General features: G+C 46.1%; 1 protein-coding gene across 7 annotated transcripts in view; it reads right to left on the bottom strand.

Moving 5' to 3' along the window:
- Positions 1 to 21,707, bottom strand: part of KIAA2012 (KIAA2012 ortholog) — a 100,498-nt gene that overhangs the window by 66,421 nt on the left and 12,370 nt on the right. For 2 of the 7 annotated variants that reach the window (XM_013062318.2, XM_013062317.2), the window contains exons 3-11: positions 17,569 to 17,728; positions 15,254 to 15,409; positions 11,467 to 11,609; positions 10,200 to 10,383; positions 9,427 to 9,569; positions 6,324 to 6,492; positions 5,634 to 5,783; positions 2,170 to 2,340; positions 282 to 392 (exon numbers count right to left, since the gene is read on the bottom strand). In XM_013062318.2, coding sequence (XP_012917772.1) covers positions 282 to 392; positions 2,170 to 2,340; positions 5,634 to 5,783; positions 6,324 to 6,492; positions 9,427 to 9,569; positions 10,200 to 10,383; positions 11,467 to 11,609; positions 15,254 to 15,409; positions 17,569 to 17,728 — 1,387 coding nt within the window. The remainder of the gene's footprint in view (positions 1 to 281; positions 393 to 2,169; positions 2,341 to 5,633; positions 5,784 to 6,323; positions 6,493 to 9,426; positions 9,570 to 10,199; positions 10,384 to 11,466; positions 11,610 to 15,253; positions 15,410 to 17,568; positions 17,729 to 21,707) is intronic. The other 5 variants (XM_045078578.1, XM_013062320.2, XM_013062319.2 and 2 more) reach the window with 5 other exon arrangements.

The raw sequence follows: 21,707 nt of genomic DNA, 5'->3' as shown, positions 1-21,707 counted from the left end.
GCTTATCGTTCTCATCAAGGCATCAGCGTGGCACAGGAGACCTCCTCCAAGCCATTCTGCAGGAACTTCCGCCTCCAGATGCTCCAGCAAGAGCAAACTTGTCGTGCAAACATTGGGTTATTGTGTCTGAGCTACAGAGGCACCTCTGTGTCAATGAGAGGGAAGAAACTGGCTGGCTTGCATCTGTTTTTAATGATGTCTCTGCTGCTGGGAAGTCTTGGAAGCTACAGGTAAAATGTTCCCATGTATAAGTGAGGCTGGCCTGGGATGTATCATCTTACCTTTACCTGAAAGAGGCTCCTTGGTTTCAGTAGGCCCGGGGAGGAACAGGCAGATGTTTTGTTCATCTGGACCTGGCGAGAAGTGTCCCAGTGTGGGGTCTCTGGAATCTTCTTGAAAATAAGCACAAGAATGGCCGGTGTTAGCGTCGGCGTCGGCGCAGGGGAGGCTCCTTGAACCCCCACGGGGAGAAGCCAGTGTGGTCACGTGCTCGCCATCATTGTCATGGCCCTGGCATTCATTCTTTGTTTTCTTTTTAAAGATTTTATTTTATTTATTTGACAGAGAGATCACAAGTAGGCAGAGAGGCAGGCAGAGAGAGAGAAGGAAGCAGGCTCCCCGCTAAGCAGAGAGCCTGATGCAGGGCTTGATCCCAGGACCCTGAGATCATGACCTGAGCCGAAGACAGAGGCTCAAACCACTAAACCAATTCTCCCTTTACAAACATGTCCAGGTGTGTGTGTGTGTGTGTGTGTGTGTGTGTGTGTGTGTGTGTGTGTGTATTTGGTGTAGTTTGTCCTGGGCTCTTCAACCTCCCAGGAACAGGCTTGTTACTGACTGACTGTAGCTAAAGTTTGGTTCATTTGTATCAAATGTAATAGAGGATCCCTGCCAGGCAACTACAAAAGGGAGGGGGTTGTAAGAGAGAGGTTCTGGGCCAAAACAGTTTATAAATGAAAACGACGTCTTTGGAGAGGGAGAGAGAGAGAGAGAGAGTGAGTTAGGGGAGAAGGGGGTTTGAGGTTGACCATTTGGGTGGCAGAGAAGCTGCAAACACGTAATGGAGATAGTGATGGATGTATTTAATTTGTGCTTACAAGGCTTCAACTCTAGATGCTTGGAGGAGGGGAGAGGGACGAGGGAAGAGGAGGAGGGACCAAGGGACTGAAAGGGTGAGGCATCCGGTCCCTGAGTGAGCAGGAGATAAAAATGAAAGATGCCGCACCCGCTGTCTTTGTGGCTCTCAGTTCCCACGTGCCTCTCAGAGTGTGAGCTTCTCGCAGCCCCGGGTGGGATTCTGCTGTTAACCGAGACACTTTCTTCGCAGTGTCTGGCACCCTAACACACACCAGCCTCTGTCCTTTGGTGTTCAGCCAGAGACAGTAGCCCCGCACTCCCATGAAGGAGGAACAGCTGGCCGGGCTGCCCCTTCCAGAAAGTGGTGCCGTCCGTGTCCAGCACGGCACCTCCCCCAGGGCATTTCAGGGGGTGATTCGGACTCTAAGCCGCTTTTGCTTTATGAGCTGCCTTTAGATCCCAGCCCCCCGTGGAAGCAATCACTGCAACGTCTCTGCGTTATTGCTCTGTCTAAGCATCCCAGTCTCCTCCTAGACTGTCAGCTCTTAGGGATAAGAAATTTCAGTGGGCCTGTCACAGAGGAGGTGGATTTACTTTGCCTCGCCCTTCGAGAGAAATCCAGAGTCCTCCTCTCTCTGTGGATAGGCCTCAGGCTCTGCCCTGGGCTGGAAGGGGACTTCTTTCTGGGGACTTCTTCCTCTTGGCAGAGTCCTGTCACCAGGCTCCCAGGCCCCTGGGAGGGTGTTGAGGATTGCCTGGTAACCCGGGAGCGTGTATCCCTGGTGAGCACAGGGAGCTGTGTCATTGCACACCGCTGCCAGGAATGAGAAGAGCACAGAACAGCTTGACACTGCGTGTTGGTGCAACAAACTCTTAAAACATGTACTGACTCTTTTAGGAATATGCGTGGTGAACATTAATCCCAGACACTGTTGGAAACACTGCTGATTTCCCCCTTTTCAATGGGGCGGCTTTCAGACAGCTTGCTTCACAGCTGCTGTGTGGCCCTGCAGATGATTAAAGTGAGCCCAGAACCACAGACAAGCTGAGGGTGGGGGAGGGGAAACATCTGTGCCCCCCAAGAGTGATTACCTTGTCCTTCTGCTGGGAGTGCCCCCCCGGGCCTTCTCATATCCAAGGGACCCATGGAGCTGCTGTAGCTTGATGTCCTGGGGCTGTCCAGGCCCCTCCGGCTCTCTGGACTTTTTCTTTCTTTAATCAGGGACAGCGGTGGGGTCACATTCTGGGGTGGGCCATCATCATCTTTCAAAGCAAAAGGAGAAAAAACACAAGTGAGAGAGAACTCTGAATCAGCAAGAAGGAGAAAGAACCTTTTTCTTTCTTTCTTTCTTGTGCTCCTTGTGCTTAGGCTGGTTTATTTCACTCATTCCTAAGTTTGTCCCTCTTTTCTAGCCCCGCTGAGGAGTAGAGGCCAAGTGACTCCTTTCTACCACCAATGGAGGCCAAGGTGGCTGGAACAAGGGTCCTTCAGTTGGGACCTTCCAGTAACTGGGAGGACTGGAGTGGTGGTGGTGGTGGTTGTCGTCTTGTCGATGGGCTCCTGAGAGAGAGAAAAAAGGCTACAGAGGCTGTGGGATCCTTCTAGCCCCCCAAACAAAGGCTCAAACAAAAAAGACTCCAGCTTTTGAGCTTATGGGGTTGTTGGCTACAGATCCAACCACAAAGCAATTTTTCTAAGCAGAGTCGATGATCACATGACTCCTCAAGGTCGTAAAGTACAAAGTAGCACCTTCCAGATGCTAGCTAGAGGGTAATGGGATTGACGAAAATGCACAAAGCACACCGTGCCCTCTACTTCTGTTCTTTCTCCGGTTCTTTTTCAAAATCAGTAGGGACTACTCCAGGAAGGGTGAAACCCAGTAATCTAAGTGATTGAGACCATGTCTTCATCTCAGAGGGAGTGGTGTTTATTTCCTATTCAACACAGTGTTGCTGTTGTGTTTAAAAGCTGGCTTCACACATAATTTCAAAGTATCATGGGCCACTTATTTACTGCAAAGGGAAAAGGTATCTTTACAATGGAGGAATCTAGTAGACACCACCTTTAACTAAATAATGAATTTGAACATCCCCTGTAATGAAACAAATGATAACAAATGGAATAAATATGAAGGCATACTTCCTGTCTCTTGATGTGATATGCCGAGAAAGCTGTATCATGACCTACATACTGTTCTTGCCCAAAATGTTGGATCCAAATCTAATCACAAGGAAACAGACAAATCAAAATCGAGCCTCATTCTGAAAAGCAGCTGGCCTACTGTCTTCAAAAATGCTCATGTTATGAAAAACAAGGTTCTAAGGACATGGGACAGTTAAATACAATACATGATCTTGAGTAGAATCCTGGATTGACTGGGGGGGAAGGGGGGAGGAACCACAAGGAACATTATTGGTATAATTATGAAAATTGGAATATGGACTATATATTAAATAATAAAGTTTCTTGAGTGTGGTAATTACATTGTGATTATGAGGGAGAAAATCAGTGCTCTTAGGAGATACGTGATGATAAGAGAAGAAATATACAAAGTCTGCAATTTAATCTCAAGGGTTTGGCAATAAAATATGTCTGGCGTATGTGCATATCTAAAATCGGGTTTTATTTTTATGATATTAAAGGTGCGATAATCCAGGGCTAAGCATGTAAATGGCTACATGCAGCCTCTGGCAAAGGGATAGTCCCTGCTTGGTAGCTTTAGACACCCTTATCCCAGGAGTCTTCTTTTTCTTTCTTTCTCTCTCTCTCTCTTTCTTTCTTTCTTTCTTTTAAAGATTTATTTATTGGAGCACCTGGAGGCTCAGTTGGTTAAGCATCTGCCTTTGGCACTGGTCATGATTCTGCGGTCCTAGGATCGAGCCCCATGTTGGGCTCCTTGCTCAGCGGGGAGCCTGCTTCTCCCCTTTGATTGTGATCTCTCTCTCTCATATCCTCTCTCTCTCTTAAGTAAATAAAACCTTAAAAAAAAAAAGGTGTATTTATTTATTTTAGGTGGAGAGGAAGGCGAGGGGAAGAGGGAGAGAACAGATCAAGCAAACTCCGTGCTTGGGCGGGGGGTGGGGGGGAGCCCGACATGGGGCTGTATCTTAGGACCCTGAGATCATGACCTGAGCCAAAACCAAGAGTTACACGCTTAACTGACGGTCACCCAGCAGGCCTGCCCCCGGAGTCTTTGTAAGAAAGACTCCCATGCAAATCTTGCCTCTTTAGACTCTTCTTGAGGCTTCTCTGATTCGGTTTGGTCACATACTGAACTAGCTAACACCGAGGTATCACGGATTTCTTAGAGAAGCTTCCCCTTGGCAGGGTGGCAGAGGATGGACAAGTGCTAGCTCCTTGGTGGACATGGCCACTCAAAACAGGCGGAGAGCCGTGCGAAGTGAGGATACCAAAGATGAAACCCCCTGGTGTTGCCATTGATTCCAGTGGCTGAGACCGTGCACTGGCCGTCGTGGTGCACAGATGGCAAGTTCCTTTCCTACCTGTTCGCACAGAGTGACCCTTGCTCATATTTGTTTTTGTTTTTTTTTTAAAGGAAACTTCAGTGTCTTTAGGATGATTAACTCTCACTTAAGAGATAGAGTAAACAAGCCCCCGTCCCAGTTATCAAAGGAAGCTCTCAAAACTGAAACATCTCAAGAACTTCCTGACCCAGGCTCATTGTTTTGTTTATTCTGGAAGATGGTAGAGTGTAGTGAGCAGGAGGACGGAGGCAGAGGGCCCGAGCTCCAGCCCCAGCGAGGTCACTTGCCGTTGGGTGACCTCAGACAAATTAACTGTCAATTTTTTTTTTTTAAGGATTTTATCCATTTATTTGAGAGATAGCGAGGGACCACAAGTGGGGCAGAGGGTGGCCCAGCAGAGGGAGAGGGAGAAGCAGGCTCCCTACTGAGCCGGGAGCCCCATGTGGGGCTCCATCGCAGGACCCCTGGATCATGACCTAATTACCACTGGTCAGAGATCACTTAGCGTTTGTCATATAGTCATTTTGCCCTTTGGAAAGGAGGTCCAGTTTTCTGAAAGCGAGGGGCTTTCCAGAATCTGACCCCTTATTTCCAACCTATCAACACATAAAAAACACGCTTAGATACACTCTTGTGTATGGTTTCACATGTCTATATGATGTTTTGAAAAATCGGAATGAAGTCTTTCATTGATATTAAGACTTTTAATGAATAAGTATGTATTCCTAAATTGATTAGAAATGAAATGTCATTGGTTAAAAACATAGGATAAACTATAAAGTATGCAGAAATGTTCAGTGAGCTGGGTGCTGTTTTAGGTCTACAGCCAGAAACCATTAGTAAGGGGTGATTCACTGAGTAAGTTGCATGAACTAGACGCTAAAGTGGTTTCATTGTAGCACTTGGGTTAAAAGGCAGGAGCTGCCTGAATTAAGTCATCTTCAAGAGGCAAGGGAGGAACTAGCCTCCCTTCCAGCCTCCTTTTGCACGGCTGAGGACTCTCGTGTGTCTAGCCTTGCTTCCCTTTGGGGTGAGAGTCCTGTGGGGTGCTGGAGGGAATGGAGAGCTACCTTGACGTGAGAGCATGTCCCTGCCTGTGCCCGCTGGGAGATGCACGGTTAACTCCCTTGGCTTTCCTAGGGATGCATGCTTCAGGGAAGGTTTCCAGAAAGGCCTGGACTTTTCTTCTGTTTCTGGTCCTGCCTCAGGGTGTGGAGCACCTAGGAGACAGAGAAAGCCAAGTTTTGGAGATGTCTGTGGTTTTGGCCAGCCGTCTCTTCTTCCGGAGGCCCGTCTCTCCCCCTCTGCTCCCATATGTGGTCTGGGTGGGTCTGTGTCTACTCCCGGACTCTGGGGGTAGGCATGCCACTGAAGCCTGGCACATGGGCACTCCTCACTGTCTGAGCTGTGGTGATTGGGTCCAGGTTGGGCATACAAGCCACGCCTGGCCCATGAGAGGCAATTCTGGTACTTTCACAAGAGCTTGTAAGGGGCATATCCTTTGGAGTCCAGCTAACAGGTAAGAGGTTAGCATGAAACTGCCCGAGGCTGTCTTTACTACCTACCATATGGGGACACACAAATATGACCAGAAGACATTTGTTCTTTTTCTTCCTTTAAAAAACGTGCTCTGAAGGGGATGACCCTGGAGAGGGTCACCTATGATTTAGGAAATGGTTACATTAGGGAGACCCCCCCCATCCCAGTGTTTACTGACCTGCCTGTGTTCCACGAGGAACACGCAAACACTGGGGACCTACCTCTTTGGTGTGGTTTTTCTTTTGGGGGGTGTTGGGTGTGGAAATGAATCTCCACAGGGAGGATGAAGAGCTCTGCTGGAGCTTCACTGGCTTTAAGTGGACTCCTCAGGGGGTCCAGGACTCTGGGCTGTTCCGCTGGGAGAGGGGGTAACGTCAGCGCCTTTGACACCTGGAGAAAAATTGTAAAACAAAACCAAACCCATCACGGCAGGTATTTAAAAACTGTTGTTTGCAGAGGACAAATGACACCGCATCTTCTTGTAAGTCTGGTGCCAAGTGCTGCGGGGGGTGATGTAGCCTTGGTACCCGTGGTGGAGAAGTGGAGCCAGCCGACGCGGCGGCGGCTAGCTGTCTGATCAAAGTCCTGTCGCTCTGCTCTTTGGGAACCTGGCAATGCCCCTCCCTTAATCCAGCCTCTTACTCCCCTGAGAAATATAAAGTGATAAATTCACCAGCCTTCAAGACAAACTCTAGTCTTTCTTTGTCTTGTAGCTGGGGAAATTAAGCTGGGATGGAATGATACAGCTGAGGTTTCTATGTACAGAGAGGGAAGAACCTCTATGTATGTTGCTAAGGGGAAAAAGCAGAAGAACATTCTGCCACCTTTTAGGCTAGAAAGGGCAGAAAGCAGGAATATGCATTTGTGCTTGCTTACTTTATGTAAACTCTCTAAGCCTCAAATTCGTTTTCTGTAAAATGGAAGTAATCATACTTCCTACCTCATCAGGTTGCCGTGAGTAGTAAATGAATTACATACAGTTACAATGGTGTTTGGAATTAGAATGTTGCCTCTATTTCTTTGAGGGTAGACTCTCCTCTTATTAGGTTTAATGCGCAGTCTTCCCACTTGCAGGGTATCTAGGCGTCCCTATGTTTCTGCAGTATGAACAGAGCTGAAAATGAATCACCCCGTAACAAAGGCAGCAACAACTTTAACCCAGTTTTTTTGGTATCCAAAAAAACCCCAATACGTGTGTGTGCGAGTGCGTGTGTGTGTGCGTCCAGAGAGAAAGGGAGACAGAGAGAGGGAGAGAGACATTGGGGTAGTACTTAGAGCCTTCTCTTTCCAGTTGTTCAAAAGTTGCTGAGAGACATGTCAAGAGTCACCTGAGGGTCTATCTCTTGGTTTTGGCTCAGATTGTTACCTAGGGTCTTGAGATCGAGCGCTGTGTCGGGCTCTGTGCTCAGCACAGAGTCTGCTTGGGTTTCTCTCTCAATCTGCCTCTGCTCCTCCCCACCTCTCTCTCTCTTTCTCTCTCTCTCTCGCAAATAAAATAAATAAATCTTTAAAAAGCAGAAGTTGCTGGAAATGTCTTTTAGTTTGCAGCTTTTAACATATGAACTTGGCTCTGTGAAATGTACCTGTGTGCTGGGTTTCAAGGAGTTCAATTTCACAGAAGGAAAAATAAAAATGTTTCTCAATTTTTTTTTTTTTTAGTGTTCAAAGAGAAAAAAAAATGATCAGAAACACATGTAAGCATCATCCATGTTTAGAGTTGAATGAGGAAGGAAATTCACCCAAGTATATGCAGGGTGATATTTATGATTTCAAGACATTAAGAGGGATGCCTAGGTGGCTCCGTGGATTAAAGCCTCTGTCTTTGGCTCAGGTCATGATCCCAGAGTCCTGGGATCAAGCCCCACAAAGGGGTCTCTGCTCTGCAGGGAGCCTGCTTCCTCCTCTCTCTCTCTGCCTGCCTCTCTGCCTCCTTGTGATCTCTGTCTGTCAAATAAATAAAATCTTTTAAAAACAGACATTAAGAAAACGATTTAATCAAATACCTGCACATAGGATCTTTATGTTCCTGGAGACCTTCATTGCCCAGTGCCAGCTGCCCACCAGCTGCCCTTTCCTGAACACTGACCTTGTGCATGTTGCTTGACAAGGATTGCATTGAGAAATCCAGGTGGAAACCCATATGATTTGTATGAGGTATGATGACAAACCAATCCTTAATTTCTTTATTCTAATTAAAACTTTATAGAGTTTTGATATAGTAGAAAGTATTGCCTTCCTCTGCCAACCCATACACATGGGTTGAAGGAAAGACTCCTGTTCTTTCTGCCTGGCTTGGATCTGGGCTGACCTGGGGTATGGGATCAAGAGCTTTCCTCAAGACAGCAGTGACTCGGGCAGATCAGGCCTACTGTTTGCGTCCCTAAGGAACCTCAGAAGACAGAGGCCCTTCTGATGTGGGTGGGAAGGTTTTGATCAGGTTAGACACAGGAAATCTGAGAAAATCCTGAGCAGGTTGAAAAGAACCTCCCTCATTGGCGTCAGGAGCACCTGGAGTTGCCCATGGCTCCTCCAACGCCATTTCGGAGGCTGAGTCCCCACAGTGAACAAACATCGCTCTTGTTCCCATTCCAAGACGAGATACTTTCACAGGAATGCATTATCTCGTGTGATCCCTCCATCAGCCTGAGGTGGGCATTACTATCCGTGTGCACAGATGAGGTCAGTGAAGCTCAGAGGGGTGAGTGACTGGCTTGAGTTCACGCAGCTGCTACGGGACAGAACTTTCCAGAGCCCCACTGCTCCTGCTCAGCACAGGTACCTTCAAACCACCGAAGACCTGCGCAGAATTGCAAAGCAGGACAAGGCCAGAGACAGCTAGGAATATTCCTGAGGGGAGAAGGTATACTTGACTTTGCTGGTAAAGCTGCCAGATTTACTGTACATTTTCAAAGGTGACAGATTCTCAATTAAGCAAAACCATTGCTGGATTAAGATCACCAGCATTTCGAGTTTGAAGTGGGTCAATGGCTTGCAAGCTCAAATTCTGTTCTTACATATTTACAGATAAGCCCCAGCCCCCTCATAGCACAAAGGACCCTGTTGCCACCAGAGTGTGGTAATATCATAAGGTAGAACTAGGGGCGCGGGGGTGGGGGGGCAGTTGCAGTTGAAACTCCTTGTACTTCGCTATTTTCAACATTTAGTAAATTATAACTGTTTTATTTCAGCTCCACATGGTGAGCTCAAGAGCGAGTAAGGCCAGTTCTCTGTTTGAGACATCCCTTTGAGTTGCCTCGTTCCCGGATTGGGATTAATCTTTGAAGGGCAAACACGCATGCGCACGTGCACACGCACACATACAACCTTTTTCTTCTTCGCTTCCCCAGCTGTGTTTTTCTCTGAGCCGGTAGCAGGTGCTAGAGGAGGGAAAAGGCATCTTTCAGCAGGAGGCTCCGGGAACAAGTGGCTGCTTCGGCCCTTATGGAGTTTTATATTCCCTTGTCTGTCTGTAGAAACAGGATGGGAATGAGAACGTATGAGTTGCAGGTATGAGAATGGACAGTTGACCTTCAACTTTTGTCACTTTTGGGTTACCAGGAATAGAGGCAAGAACAGGCACTGAGAGAGCCATGGCTTTAGCTGAGGCAGGTTCAGGGAGTCCTAGTCTCATCACCTGGGTTGGGTTCTTGCTGGCACGTCAGGTGCTGGAGAGAATTATAATGCTAGTATTAACAGTTAACACGTATTCAGTGCTAAGTATAGGAAAAGAATGATACAAACTATTTTCTCTCCAGTAACTCACCTAATCCCCAAAATAGTCTTAGGAAGGTATTAGGTTATCCCCATTCTATAGATGAGGAAACTGAGCCTGGGCAAGACCAAATAACGTGCTCAAGATCACAGCTGGAAAGTGGGATTAATTTACACCCCGGCAGTCTGAGGGCAGAATGTGTGCGCTTGAGTCCTAGGCAGGGTTGAGGCTGGCGGTGTTGTTGCCGCCTTCTGCCGGACTCGGGCTGTTACTTTCGAAGAGGAGAGGCCCGAGGCAGTGACACTGGGTGTGCCTCAGTGTTCTCAGATGAACTCTGCATGATTAGGGTTACCGAGATTAACCAGCAACACGTTTAGCTTCTTACCGTTGAGATCTGCCTTTCTGTTGGGAAAGGCCCCTCCATAGAACGTAATCTGAGATTTGTCACTCAGGAGCCAAGAATGGCCGATGTGGGCATGCCCAAAGGCCCTTCGGGAGGTTTGCTGTATGTTTTCACTGTGGCTCTCCTTTGAAGTGTGTATACGGTAGTGATTCTCTATTGATGTGTCCTGGGGAACGACAGATACACATCCTATAAACAGGCTCTCTGAAGAAACAGACCAGTTCAGTCAGACCTTGTGGCTAGACTCTCAGCGGCAAGGAAGAAATTTCTTTTGCAGTTTAGGAAGAAAAACAGTTGTAACAATATGTTCTCCAATGCTATCTGTTATAATAAAACATTGTATTATCATGAGAGCAAGAATGACCTTTAACCATGCCTGACATAGAGTTTTCTTTCTTTTTTTTCATATAGTGCTTTCCTGCAGGAAAATTTAAAAATCAAAACGAAGCTCTATGTCCTTGTCTTTATGCATTGTAAAATGTCTCTCCCTCTGCCCTTCTCCGTGTGGCAGCTCCCTTCTCCCCTTTCCAGCTCCCAGTGGCATGTGACTTTCTCGTCAGTCGAATGAGCTTAAAGATAGGAGCATGTGTTGTCTCTGTTGCTCAGAACCACTGTCATCTTGTACACACACACACACACACACACACATTCTGACACACACACACAGGCCTTAGAGTTAAGAAAGCACATTTATATCCTAATGTATTTAATCCTCAGAGTGGCCTAACGAGTCTGTATGGTAACAGCTCCATTTTACAAAGGAGGTCATTCAGGCTCCTTTTAAGTTTCTTTATTCACCATGACTTGTCAGAGGTAAGACCCAAACCAAACCTTTTCCAATTCGAAGGCCATGAGCTCTTTTCCCTAGAGAAGACGACAGCTGCCTAGGTGGGGTAAAGAGTGGAGGGGGACCCTATGCTTAAATAAGTTTGGAAACCCATGAGTTCAGGTAAAACCAGCTACTTTACCTATAGAACTTCCCCCAAATGGCCCGTATTTAAGTGTGCCCTGTGACCCTCTGGGAGGAGAACATGGTATGTAGCATTTCCTAAATGTATTTGGCTATGAACTTCTTTTTTTCTCATTGAGACGCTGGCAGGGTTCCACACGTGACACTTTGGGAAACAGTGGTCCATAGGCTCGAAGTCCTCTTCCCTTCTCTGGAGGAACCCCAAGAAACAGTGAAGGGAGGGCGTATCCCCTCTGAAGTCAAGAACCATGACAGAGGGGAGCCCACCAGAAATGGTACCTCTGCCTGGGTTTCAGCTTCCTGCCATGGCTGCTTCCTGAGTTGCGGCAAGTGAATCCCCTGACTGCCGTCGCTCTTGGCTCTGGAGCCCTGGTCCACACGTCCACTAGCCCCAGCTTCCCCTTCAGCCAGGCCCTGCTGCCCTGCAAAGGGGAACAGTGGGTCAGCCTTGTCAACCCAGAGATAGGCTGATGCTATTAGCCGCTTCCAAGCTGCCTCCCTACTTGCTCTTCTGAGCAAAAGTGTTGATCAACTCCCTTGTTTCTCTTCCCTCCTTTTTCCTGTATTTCCGCTAGGGCCTTCACGGAAGTGGTAGTCGGGTCTACAGAACAGAACTGCACTAGGAATCAGGAGGCTTGGGACTGAGTCTTCATTTCTTGGACTCAGTTTCCTCATCTGTAAAATGGGGATACTGATTCCTTGCCCTTGCCGCCTCACAGAGTTGTCTGGAGCTCGTACAGAATAATGAACGTGATGGCCCTTTGCAGACGGAAAGACAAGAGGGTAACAGTGGTGTGATCGTGGAGGACAGACCCGCATCCCTGCTCTGTCGTCACTGAGATGCTCAGGCGGAAGCACTTGATTTCCTGGGCTGTCTGCTGGTTGTTTACTTGCGGAATGTGCTGTGATGGACGGCTGCTTCGCTCTCTGAACTCACCCTGTCTGTGCAACGCTCAGGAAGGATCTGAGTCAACAGATGACTCCAGCCGAGTTCACAAATCTTTCATCGGTGGGGTAAAGGGTCCCGCAGCTATTTTCATCACGTACTCAAGGTAGATGTATTGCTGAAACGATCTGGCAAACCTTCCTTGTTTGGCGCTGCTTTAGCAACACCTTCTCTCTCAGCACGCTGTTCTGGGGAACAATATGGGACTGTCTTTCAACCAGGGGTTTCTGGAAGCCGTTCAGGGGCCCTGTATATGTTGGAACTCCAGACTTATGGAGGCTCCCAGCCAGCCTCACCTTCTGTCTATACTCCCCAACCCTCGTCATCCCCTGCGTCATTCCCTTCCTTGGTGTCATGGGTCCAAAGCCAGATGCCCACTTGCGAGGCTGCTCCTTCCCTCCAGTTCTCCTTCCTTTGCCCATTGGCTCCTGACTGTTTGGGGGTCTGAGCCAAAGCCAAGAATGTGGGTGGAGCAGAGGTAGACCAGGCTCAGGTTCAGAGGCGTCTGCTCAGGTTTTAGTGGCCCAGGGAAACCTGATGAGCCCTGGGGAACCCCTTAATCCGGGGAGGTCCAGGGAAACACTAGGCCTGCCCCAAGAGGACCACAACACCATACAGGGTGTGGCACTAAAGACCTTTCTGTGTATTCTAGAGTGATCCTTTGGGGCCAAGCCAGACTTCGGGTCCATCCTTTCTGGTCAGATTCACCTGGAACCAAATGCATTTCTGAGGGCAGAGGAAGTGAAACTCTGGCAAGTGGCCACTCACTCAGCGGACAGCCGACTGCAGTAGACTGAGTTGGGGCAGGAGGCACCGTGGGCAGGGGATAGACAGAAGCCTTCTTCCCTTTGGCTGTATCCCAGGTGATATTGAATATATGACTCAATCTATTCAAGGGAAACCAAGATTTTTCTCAGGAAACATCATCTCTGGCTCATGTGCTTATGCTTATAGAAACAGGTGTGCAAGCAAGGTATTGGAAGTTTCAGTTGTTGAAAGGAGACCATAAAACTTGGTCTCTGTGTCTCAAAATTTGGATTCAGATTACCCAAATAATGTGAAATGGAGTAGCAATTTAGAGGTCTTGGAGAGCTTTTTTACCTCTGTCCTCTTCTGTGATTTTTTTTTTTTTTTTTTTTTTACAATGACCCAGAGAGGGTAGAAAGCAGATACCATTACTTCCAGTTTGCAGATTAGCAAACTAAGGACCCAGGGAGCATAAGTGACATGACCAACATCACATAGTTGGGGAAATCTTATATTTGCAGCTGGGACTTTTCCTACTTTTCCAAATAAAGTGTCTGGAAGAAAGAGGGAGGCCAAGGGAAGATGAAATTAAAACCAATAAAACCATCCATCAGGGTTCAAGTTATAGCCAATGAGCTCTTTTTATTTCTTTGCAAATTAATTTTTGGTCCTTATGATCGTGAGCAATGAGGCACTGTGATTAGTAATTATGCTGAAATACACAAGGTAGGAAGGTCTATACCTAGCATTTACTGAGTGCCTACTATGTGCCAGATATGGCATTATCCCATTTAACTCCAACATCCAACCCTGTGAGGCAAAGGTGGGTGTGGTCATCTCCATTTTATACACGAGGAAACTGAAGCCCCGAGAGGTCAGATGGCTTGGGATCTGGTGCTAATGGCCACATGTTTAATTACAATTCTATATGGCCTCTCTGTTCTCTTCCTGATTGTTTCAGCCCTTGGCATATGGCATTAACTAAGGAAATCACTTGATCCCTTAGATGTGCAGTGTTGATCTACTCCCCAAATGAAAGTACTTCAGTCCCCTGTCTAGTATTTATAGACCCTAGGACATCAAAATCCAAGGATATTAATTGGAGACAGTGGGATTTTTGAAGAGAGAGGACATAAGGCAATGTCAAATGGGGTGCCACCTGGGGAAGGACAGAAAGTCCCAACATAGGAGCGTTACCTGGGCAAATTCACCCATTCCCAGGCCAAGAATGGCCCAGAAATTAGATCTTTTTAGTGTCCCAGAATCAACTGGTTTCAGACATCTTGACCCACATTAGCAAAATACATAGAGACTCTATAAGCCAGGGTATTAATTTACAAAGAGGAATACAATTGCCTGACCAGCATATTTCCTGTATATGAACTATATGTGTGTCAGGTTATAACCAAAATTCTCTGGTTCTAGAGTCAAGACTTAAGGGAAGTATTTGGCAGGAATGTTTAATGAGAACATGCCACATTCTTCTCCATTCATTGGATAGACCAGATAATCTACTTATCCTGACCAGATCCTTTTCTAAGGACAAGACTTGGTTAGGCACTATCATTATTTCTGGAAAATTCCTTTTTTCATTTCAGAAAAAAATAACTATACTATGTTGGGCTCTTGTTCTTCCCTTCTCTTTTCTCGAAAACCCTGGCACTAGCCAATGTCTTACTCTATGTCCATTAGTGTTACTCAGTCCTCTTTTCTTATCTCCCTTAACAATGGCAATTTTTGGATCATTTATTGCTTCAAGTTCCCAAGAATAATTTTGACAAATAAAACCCCCATAGTACTGAACAGCTTACAGACAATTCAGTAATCTTCTATACAGTAATGAAGCAGGTCTTATTATGTTCATTACAGAGATGAGCAAACAGAAGCTCCAAGAGGTTAAGTGACTTGCTCAAGATCTTACATCTAGTAAAAGAGAGAACAGACAGTGCTCCAAAACCTGGATATTTTTTCTTATGATATTGCCACAAAACCATAGAATTAAAGAATGTTAGAGGATAACAGGCCTAAGAAGTCTAAAATCTAGAGTCTAGACCTGTACTGTTTAATACAGTACCCAATAGCCACATGTGGCTGTTTACATGTAATTTAATCATAAGTAAGTAAAAATAAAAAAAATCAGTTTCACAGTCGTACTTCCAACATTTCAAGTGCTCAATAGCCACATATGGCTAATGGCTACCAATTGGACAGTATCTATTATAGAATAATCCATCATTGCAGAACATAGGGTTGGATAATTCTGGTCTAGACTCTAAAGACAATGAAACCCAGAATTCCCTTATTTTGAGTAACTCCATTTTAAAGTGTTAAAAATCTAAATGTTTGAGATCTGGTCATAAAATCAACATGTACCTTGTTCAAAAGATTTTCCTTGTTGAATCCAAAATGGAGGGAAGACAGGCAGGAGATGGTATTTTGGGGGTACACCTGAAAGATCCTGTTGTGGCCTGAGATTCTTTGGTACATTAAGTTGACTGTCCTGGAGCAGCACAGAATCCTTGATGTACCCTGAAGAGTAAGTTGGGAGTTATTGGTAGAAACAGTGATGCCAGTCCAGAGGTCTTGGAGATGACTACAAGGTTCCCCACTTACACTAGTCTTCGCTTTAGACATTGCCCGTTAAAGAAGACAACTAGAAGATGGAGGGATTAAAATTGTATAGAACCCACAGAGGGTTCTCTGTTCAGTGTCTTGGGTACTTCTGGTCCTGTGCCACATGTGGGTTTCTTCCACTTCATCATTTCCAAGAAACTGGGTCTCCCTGGTGGAAGAAGCATGGCTGCTTCTTTGGGGTTGGGTAGAAGATCCCTCCTGCTTCAAGAGGAGAATCTGAAGGTTCTCCTGGAGGTATCCTACTTGGTTCTGTAGGCCCCATGATTCTCAACTCAGTCATTCTACAAGTATTTAATGGGGGCTTATGATGGCTAGCATGGCCCCTTTTTAGAGGCACTAATAGTCTGTTGGAGAGACCAAGCTTCCCTGTGCTCAACTTTGTGGCCCCAAAGGTCAGTGTGATATAAGGTCAGAAAATAGGGAGCTCGATATTGGCTGGAGTTGTCAGAGAAGCATTTGTAGAAAATGTGGGCCTAAAGGGTCTGAAGGAGTTATCACAGGGGTGAAAAGATGGGACCGGAGAACATACACCAGCATCACAAGGGTAGTGAACTCTGAGATGTGAGCTCTCTGGTGGAGGCCACTGGGCCAGTGATCTCATACCACAGTGTTGCTGTTGTCCCTCCAGCTAGAGGGTCTCACCGTCAAGAGGTACACCGGTGACGAATTATGGCAAGGGGCCCAAGAATGCACATACACACGAATCCTTTCTTAAACTACACATTGTGGCCATATGACTTCCAAAAAGGGGTCTGAGGCATTTTTTGATGTGAAGTGGGGTTCTTGTCCTTGACAGTGTTGGGCCTAGTCTATGGGGCCGTGGTCTGCTGTGTCCTCTGCTCCACCCAGTGATAAATATATCTTTGGTTAAGGGGCTCTTTCTTACAAGTGTTAAATAATGAAACTGCCTCTAAAGCTGGGCCTACCATGAAGGTAAAACCAATTACTGGACAAACCCACATCTCATTTTCCTTCAGTCATCACTTACTGGGGAGAGAGCTGTTTTCTCTCCCTTCCCAAGGTAAACCTATAAAGCAAGAAGCAAGTCAGTCTTCCTTTGGTCCTGTCTGTTTGTGCTGAAGAAATGGCAGACACCCAATGGGCACTGGCAAGTCCTACTTCTCACTCCTCTCATCCCCAACAAGGTTGCCAAATAAAATACAGGATGTCCAGTTAAAGTTGGATTTTTTTTTTTAATTGGATTTCAGATAAACAATGAATACTTTTTTAAAGCAAAAATATGTACCAAATATTGCAAGTTTAACTCTCTGTGTCCATATGTGTCTGTGTATAGAGTATATTCCATGCATATATTCTATGTGGAAGAAAGCCACGTGTGGCACTATGTCTATATATCTGTGTATGTCTGTGTGGGTCCCTGTGTGTATGCGCTAAACCTGGCAACTTGGATCCCCAACAGTTTCCTGTTTTCGTTTTTAAGCCTTTACAGAGTCCGTTTGGGGTCTCTGCTCAGCAGAAGGGCATCCATCTCCTCAGTGGGTGGTATCGGAGAGCTGCCATCTTTAAGAGGAGGAGGCCTAACAGTCCCACTTCCTGGAGCTGAGATCACCTCAGAAGGGCAACTAGGGAGTGATGGGGTGAATGTGGGAGCTGGGGGGGCCGTGGGGAGGATTTGTCTTCTGGTCCCAGCTCTGCTTTTGACTGAATGACTTTGGATAGCTTCCTTTGCTCTCTCTCCCCCAGCCTTCTTTTCCTTATCTTGTAAAAGAGAGGGATTGATCTGGAGGACCCGAAGTCTCTTGGTGGGGAAGGTTGGCGAGAAAGTTCTGCTTGGGATGTGGGCTGTGAAGGTCCTGGGAAGAGCTAGAGAGAAGGCAAGACTTCAGGCTGTATGTTCCTCTGCAAATGTGGGAGAGGACAAAAGGCAAAAGGTGTGACAGAGGCTCTCGGCTCCTAAGCTGAAGCACCTTTGTCTGTCTTACACAAAATTGGACCTGAAATTCTAGTGTTTCAGGACTTGATGGAAAATACTCTCACATCAGAATTCAAGGCAGGGCATCTCAGCATGTATGTCCTCCCATAGCCCCACTGACCTGCACATTGGAGCCTGTACATGGTGTCAGGGGGCCATGTCCGCAAGAGGCCTCGGAGGTATCTCTTGGCTGAATACCCAGGCTGCATCTGCCGTTGGCCCTGGCTCTCTGGTTGGCTTCGGAAATGGAGGTACGGCTGCCAGGCTCTGTCCTGTTCCCTCTGTGGGGACACCAGTCAGGAAACAGCGTGGCTACGGAGTCCTGAGCCTCCCAGTGATACACTCTGGTTAGCATAATCCTCATCAGTAATTGGGGAGACTCCTGGAAGGGGCCTAAAGGCCCCTGAAACAGATGCCTCGGCCAACAGACATAAACCAAGAGCCCACAGAGCAAAGCTCTGAAAGGCCCCTGCAGATTTGCAGTTGGAAGGAGAAGGAGAAATGAGACATTCCAGACCCCGTCTTGAGACGAAGCATCAGAATAGAATAAGAGTCTCAAAGAAAACACATTACTTAGTTCAGGCTGTGGAAATCATTTTAGAACCCGAAAAAGTGGTCCTATAGGGCAGTGGGAAAGTCAGCTCAACAAGTCAGCATCGCCGGTCAATGTTTACAGTATGAATAATGGGACAGACAGACTATGTTCATGTTACTGGGAAGCCTGGCACTCTGGAAATATCTGGCTCTGCTGCCTTTCATTGCAGCCCAGGAGAATTTTCTGGGAACCCAGCAGCCTAAGTCAGTTCCACTGTGCAAGACTCACAGGAAATAAATGGGAATAAGAACATCTTACACTTAGGTGGGCATATATATTCTACAAAGAACTTTCACCTCATTATAATCCTTTAATGTGGGCGAGTTAATACTATAATTACTCGAGTGATGCAGAACTCTCGTAGGATGATCAGTTAAAGACAAGAACCGCAAACACGAGGACTTGGGCTGACATCTGTCCGCCTCCCCCTTGTCTATGGTGGACATCACCAATCAATCATGGTATTCTTGACTGTTGAATAGATTGTGATTTCAGAGTCCTTCTCCTACAGAATTTTTAAAAAAGATTTATTTACTTACTTGAAAGAGAGAGAGAGAGAGAATGTGAGTGGGGGGAAGGGCAGAGGGAGAGAGAGAATCCCAAGCCGACTTGGTCCTGAGTGTGGATCCTGACACAGGACTTGATTCTCACGACCCTGAGATCCTGACCTGAAACCAAGAATTGGACACTGAACCAACTGAGCCACCCAGGCGCTGCATTCTCCTACAGATTTTTAAGAAACTGAGACATCATTTATATATCATAACATGCACAAAGCTAAAATGTTTAGTTTAATAAAATCTGACAATTGTATACACCTTGGTAGCCACCACACAAAACAAAATATAGCCCAGAAATTTCCCTCATGCTAGTTCCTGGTCAGTTTCTCCCCACCCATCAGGGAATCACTGATGAGGTCAGTAAACCACAGGCCTGGGTTGCTTTGCCATATCCCGCCAGAATTTACCAAAGAAGAATGGTTAAATTTTAAAAAGTAAAGAAAAAAGGAAAAATACTATGGGAATATAGAACCTGCTTAATGTGGAGAGGAAGGCCTTGGGTTTTGGGTTCTTATTCTATGGAGCCAATCTGTGGTTTGCTCCCCATTCTGATGTATTCAGGATATCAAGATGCCACAGAAGGACAGCCTACAGCTGTAGCTGAAGAGTCAAGACCACCGGAGATTCTTCTTCAGCTAAAAGGAGGGTTGGGAAGCCAAAGTCTATAGGGCAAAAGAGTATCTCTGCTGGGGAGAGAGAAACCGTTACCCAGGATAGGTATTCATTCATTCATTCGTCCATTCATTCATACATTCAATTATTCATTCATACCGTGCATCAAACAATATGCCAGGCACTGGAGGAGAAGGGTCAAATAAGACAGATGGAGAAGAAAGAATTATAGGGAAGGCAGTGGAAGCAAAGTGGCTCAAGTTCTCTCTCTCTCTTCATTTGTTCATTTGGTAATCAAACAAACATTGGTCATCTTTCCTGAGTATCTTCTAAGTGTTCGGTACTGTGGTTTTAAGTCATGCAATAGGAAGCCATAAGATAAAAGGCCTTTTTTGGGTGACCTGGAGCTTCATTCCCTTCCTGTAAATCTTTGCTTCCAGACTTTTCTCTGAATGCAACACTACCAAGCCTCATCTGAGACGCTACAGTCCCTACGCAGACGGCATGATGTACTGGTTGATCTGGACAAGAGCCCAGTCGTGGGTATTTCTGCAGTATCAGGCTGGTTCTGCAGCTCTACTGGGCAACGTGCTAGATGGGCAGAGAGTTGCCAAGAAGAGTTAGGAAGTCCTTTGTCCTGGAATTTGGGGTATCTAGACATATTTTGCCTGGAGTTTGAAAGCTGATCTTGGTCTCTGTATTGGTTTCCTATTGGTGCTTTGTTTTCTTTAAAAAAAAAAAGATTTTATTTATTTATTTGAGAGTGAGAGTGAGAGCAAAGAGAGAGAGAGAGCACACGCAGGGGAAGGGGCAGTGGGAGAGGGAGAAGCAGGCTCCCCGCTGAGCAGAGACCACCCCCCCTCAGCCCCACAGTGTGGGGCTTGATCCCAGGACTCTCGGATCATGACCTGAGCCAAAGGCAGACACTTAACTGACTGAGCCACCAGGTGCCCCAGTTTCCTATTGCTGCTTTGACAAATTACCATATACTTAGTGGCTTTAAACAATAAACATTTATGATCTTATAGCTCTGGAAGTCAGAAGTTTAAAATAGATCTCACTGGGCTAGCGTCAAGGTGTTGACAGGGCTGTTTTCTTTCTGGACACTCTAGAGGATAATCTGTTTCTTGGCGTTTTCCAGTCCCTAGAGGCTGCCTGCATTCCTCGCTTGTGAACCCCTCGTCCATCTTTAAAACCAGCAAAACTGGGCTAAGTCCTTCTCGTGCTGCTATCTCTCTGGTTCTCCCTTTCAATTCCTTCTAACACTTTAAAGGATCCTCGTGATGCATTAACCTGCCCAGATAATCCAGGATAAACTCTTTTCTAAAAATTAAGATTTTTTTTAAAATTAAAATTTATTTATTTGAGAGAGAGAGAAAGGGAGTGCATGCTTGTGAGCAGGGGGAGGGGCAGAGGGAGAAGGAAGGGGAAGCCAACTTCCCACTGAACACAGAGCCTGAGGTGGGCCTCAATCCCACCGACCCTGAGATCATGACCTGAATTGAATCCAAGAGTCAGAGGCTCAACCAACTGAGCCACCCAGGCACCCCAATAATCTCTTTGTTTCAAGGTCATCTGATTAGTAACCTTGATTCCATCTGCAACCTTTATTTTCCTTTGCCATTTAACCTAATACAGTCCAGGGATTAGGACATAGACATCTTCGGAAGTCATGATTCTGCCTGCCACAGTTTCTCTTAAGTTTTTTCCAGTTTTGGGCGCCTGGGTGGCTCAGTGGGTTAAGCCTCTGCCTTCAGCTCAGGTCATGATCTCAGGGTTCTGGGATCGAGTCCCACATCGGGCTCTCTGCTCAGCGGGGAACCTGCTTCCTCCTCTCTCTCTCTTCGCCTGCCTCTCTACCTATTTGTGATCTCTGTCTGTCAAATAAATAAAATAAAATAAAAAAGTTTTTTCCAGTTTTCTGGTTTCTCTTAGTTATTTCTCAAATCATGTCTGTGAAGTTGCTTAATAGATCTCACATGTCATTGGACACACTGATGCCCCGAGAGAGAGGCCCAAGCCTGGCCCAAGACCAGGCAGGGTTAAACCTATTCAGTCATTTCCAAGGCGTAGAATAATATGTTAAATAGAAAAAAAGCAAGATTCAAGAGAGAATGTAAAGTACAATTACAATCTCATAAAAGTATATTTTATACATGTATAATCACGATGGAAAAACTGCAAGAAAATATATTAAAATTCTAATAACAGTGGTAATAGAGTCTTGGGCAAAAAGTTACAGTTAGTTGTGTTTTTTTTCTTGCCTTCCTTTTTTGAAATTAAAAACCCAATAATATGGTTAGATGATATTAAGACATGGAAAACATGTTAAAAATTAATTTATTTTATTACACCCATCCTCCTCTCAATTCCTTCTCTAACATTAACCTGGACCTCTAACTACCAGAAGTTTCTATAAAACATAAAAGGAGACAGAAGGGAGCCGGGAAGGGAGTTTCTGGAACGGGGAAACAAGTGACAGCGGGAGGCTGG

The sequence above is a fragment of the Mustela putorius genome, unplaced genomic scaffold, assembly GCF_011764305.1.
Source record: "Mustela putorius furo isolate JIRA1106 unplaced genomic scaffold, ASM1176430v1.1 tig00000275_pilon_pilon_pilon, whole genome shotgun sequence".
In the NCBI taxonomy this organism is placed as follows: domain Eukaryota; kingdom Metazoa; phylum Chordata; class Mammalia; order Carnivora; family Mustelidae; genus Mustela; species Mustela putorius.
Note: the sequence above shows the minus strand (reverse complement) of the source record. Positions and strands in the feature narration are given on the sequence as shown.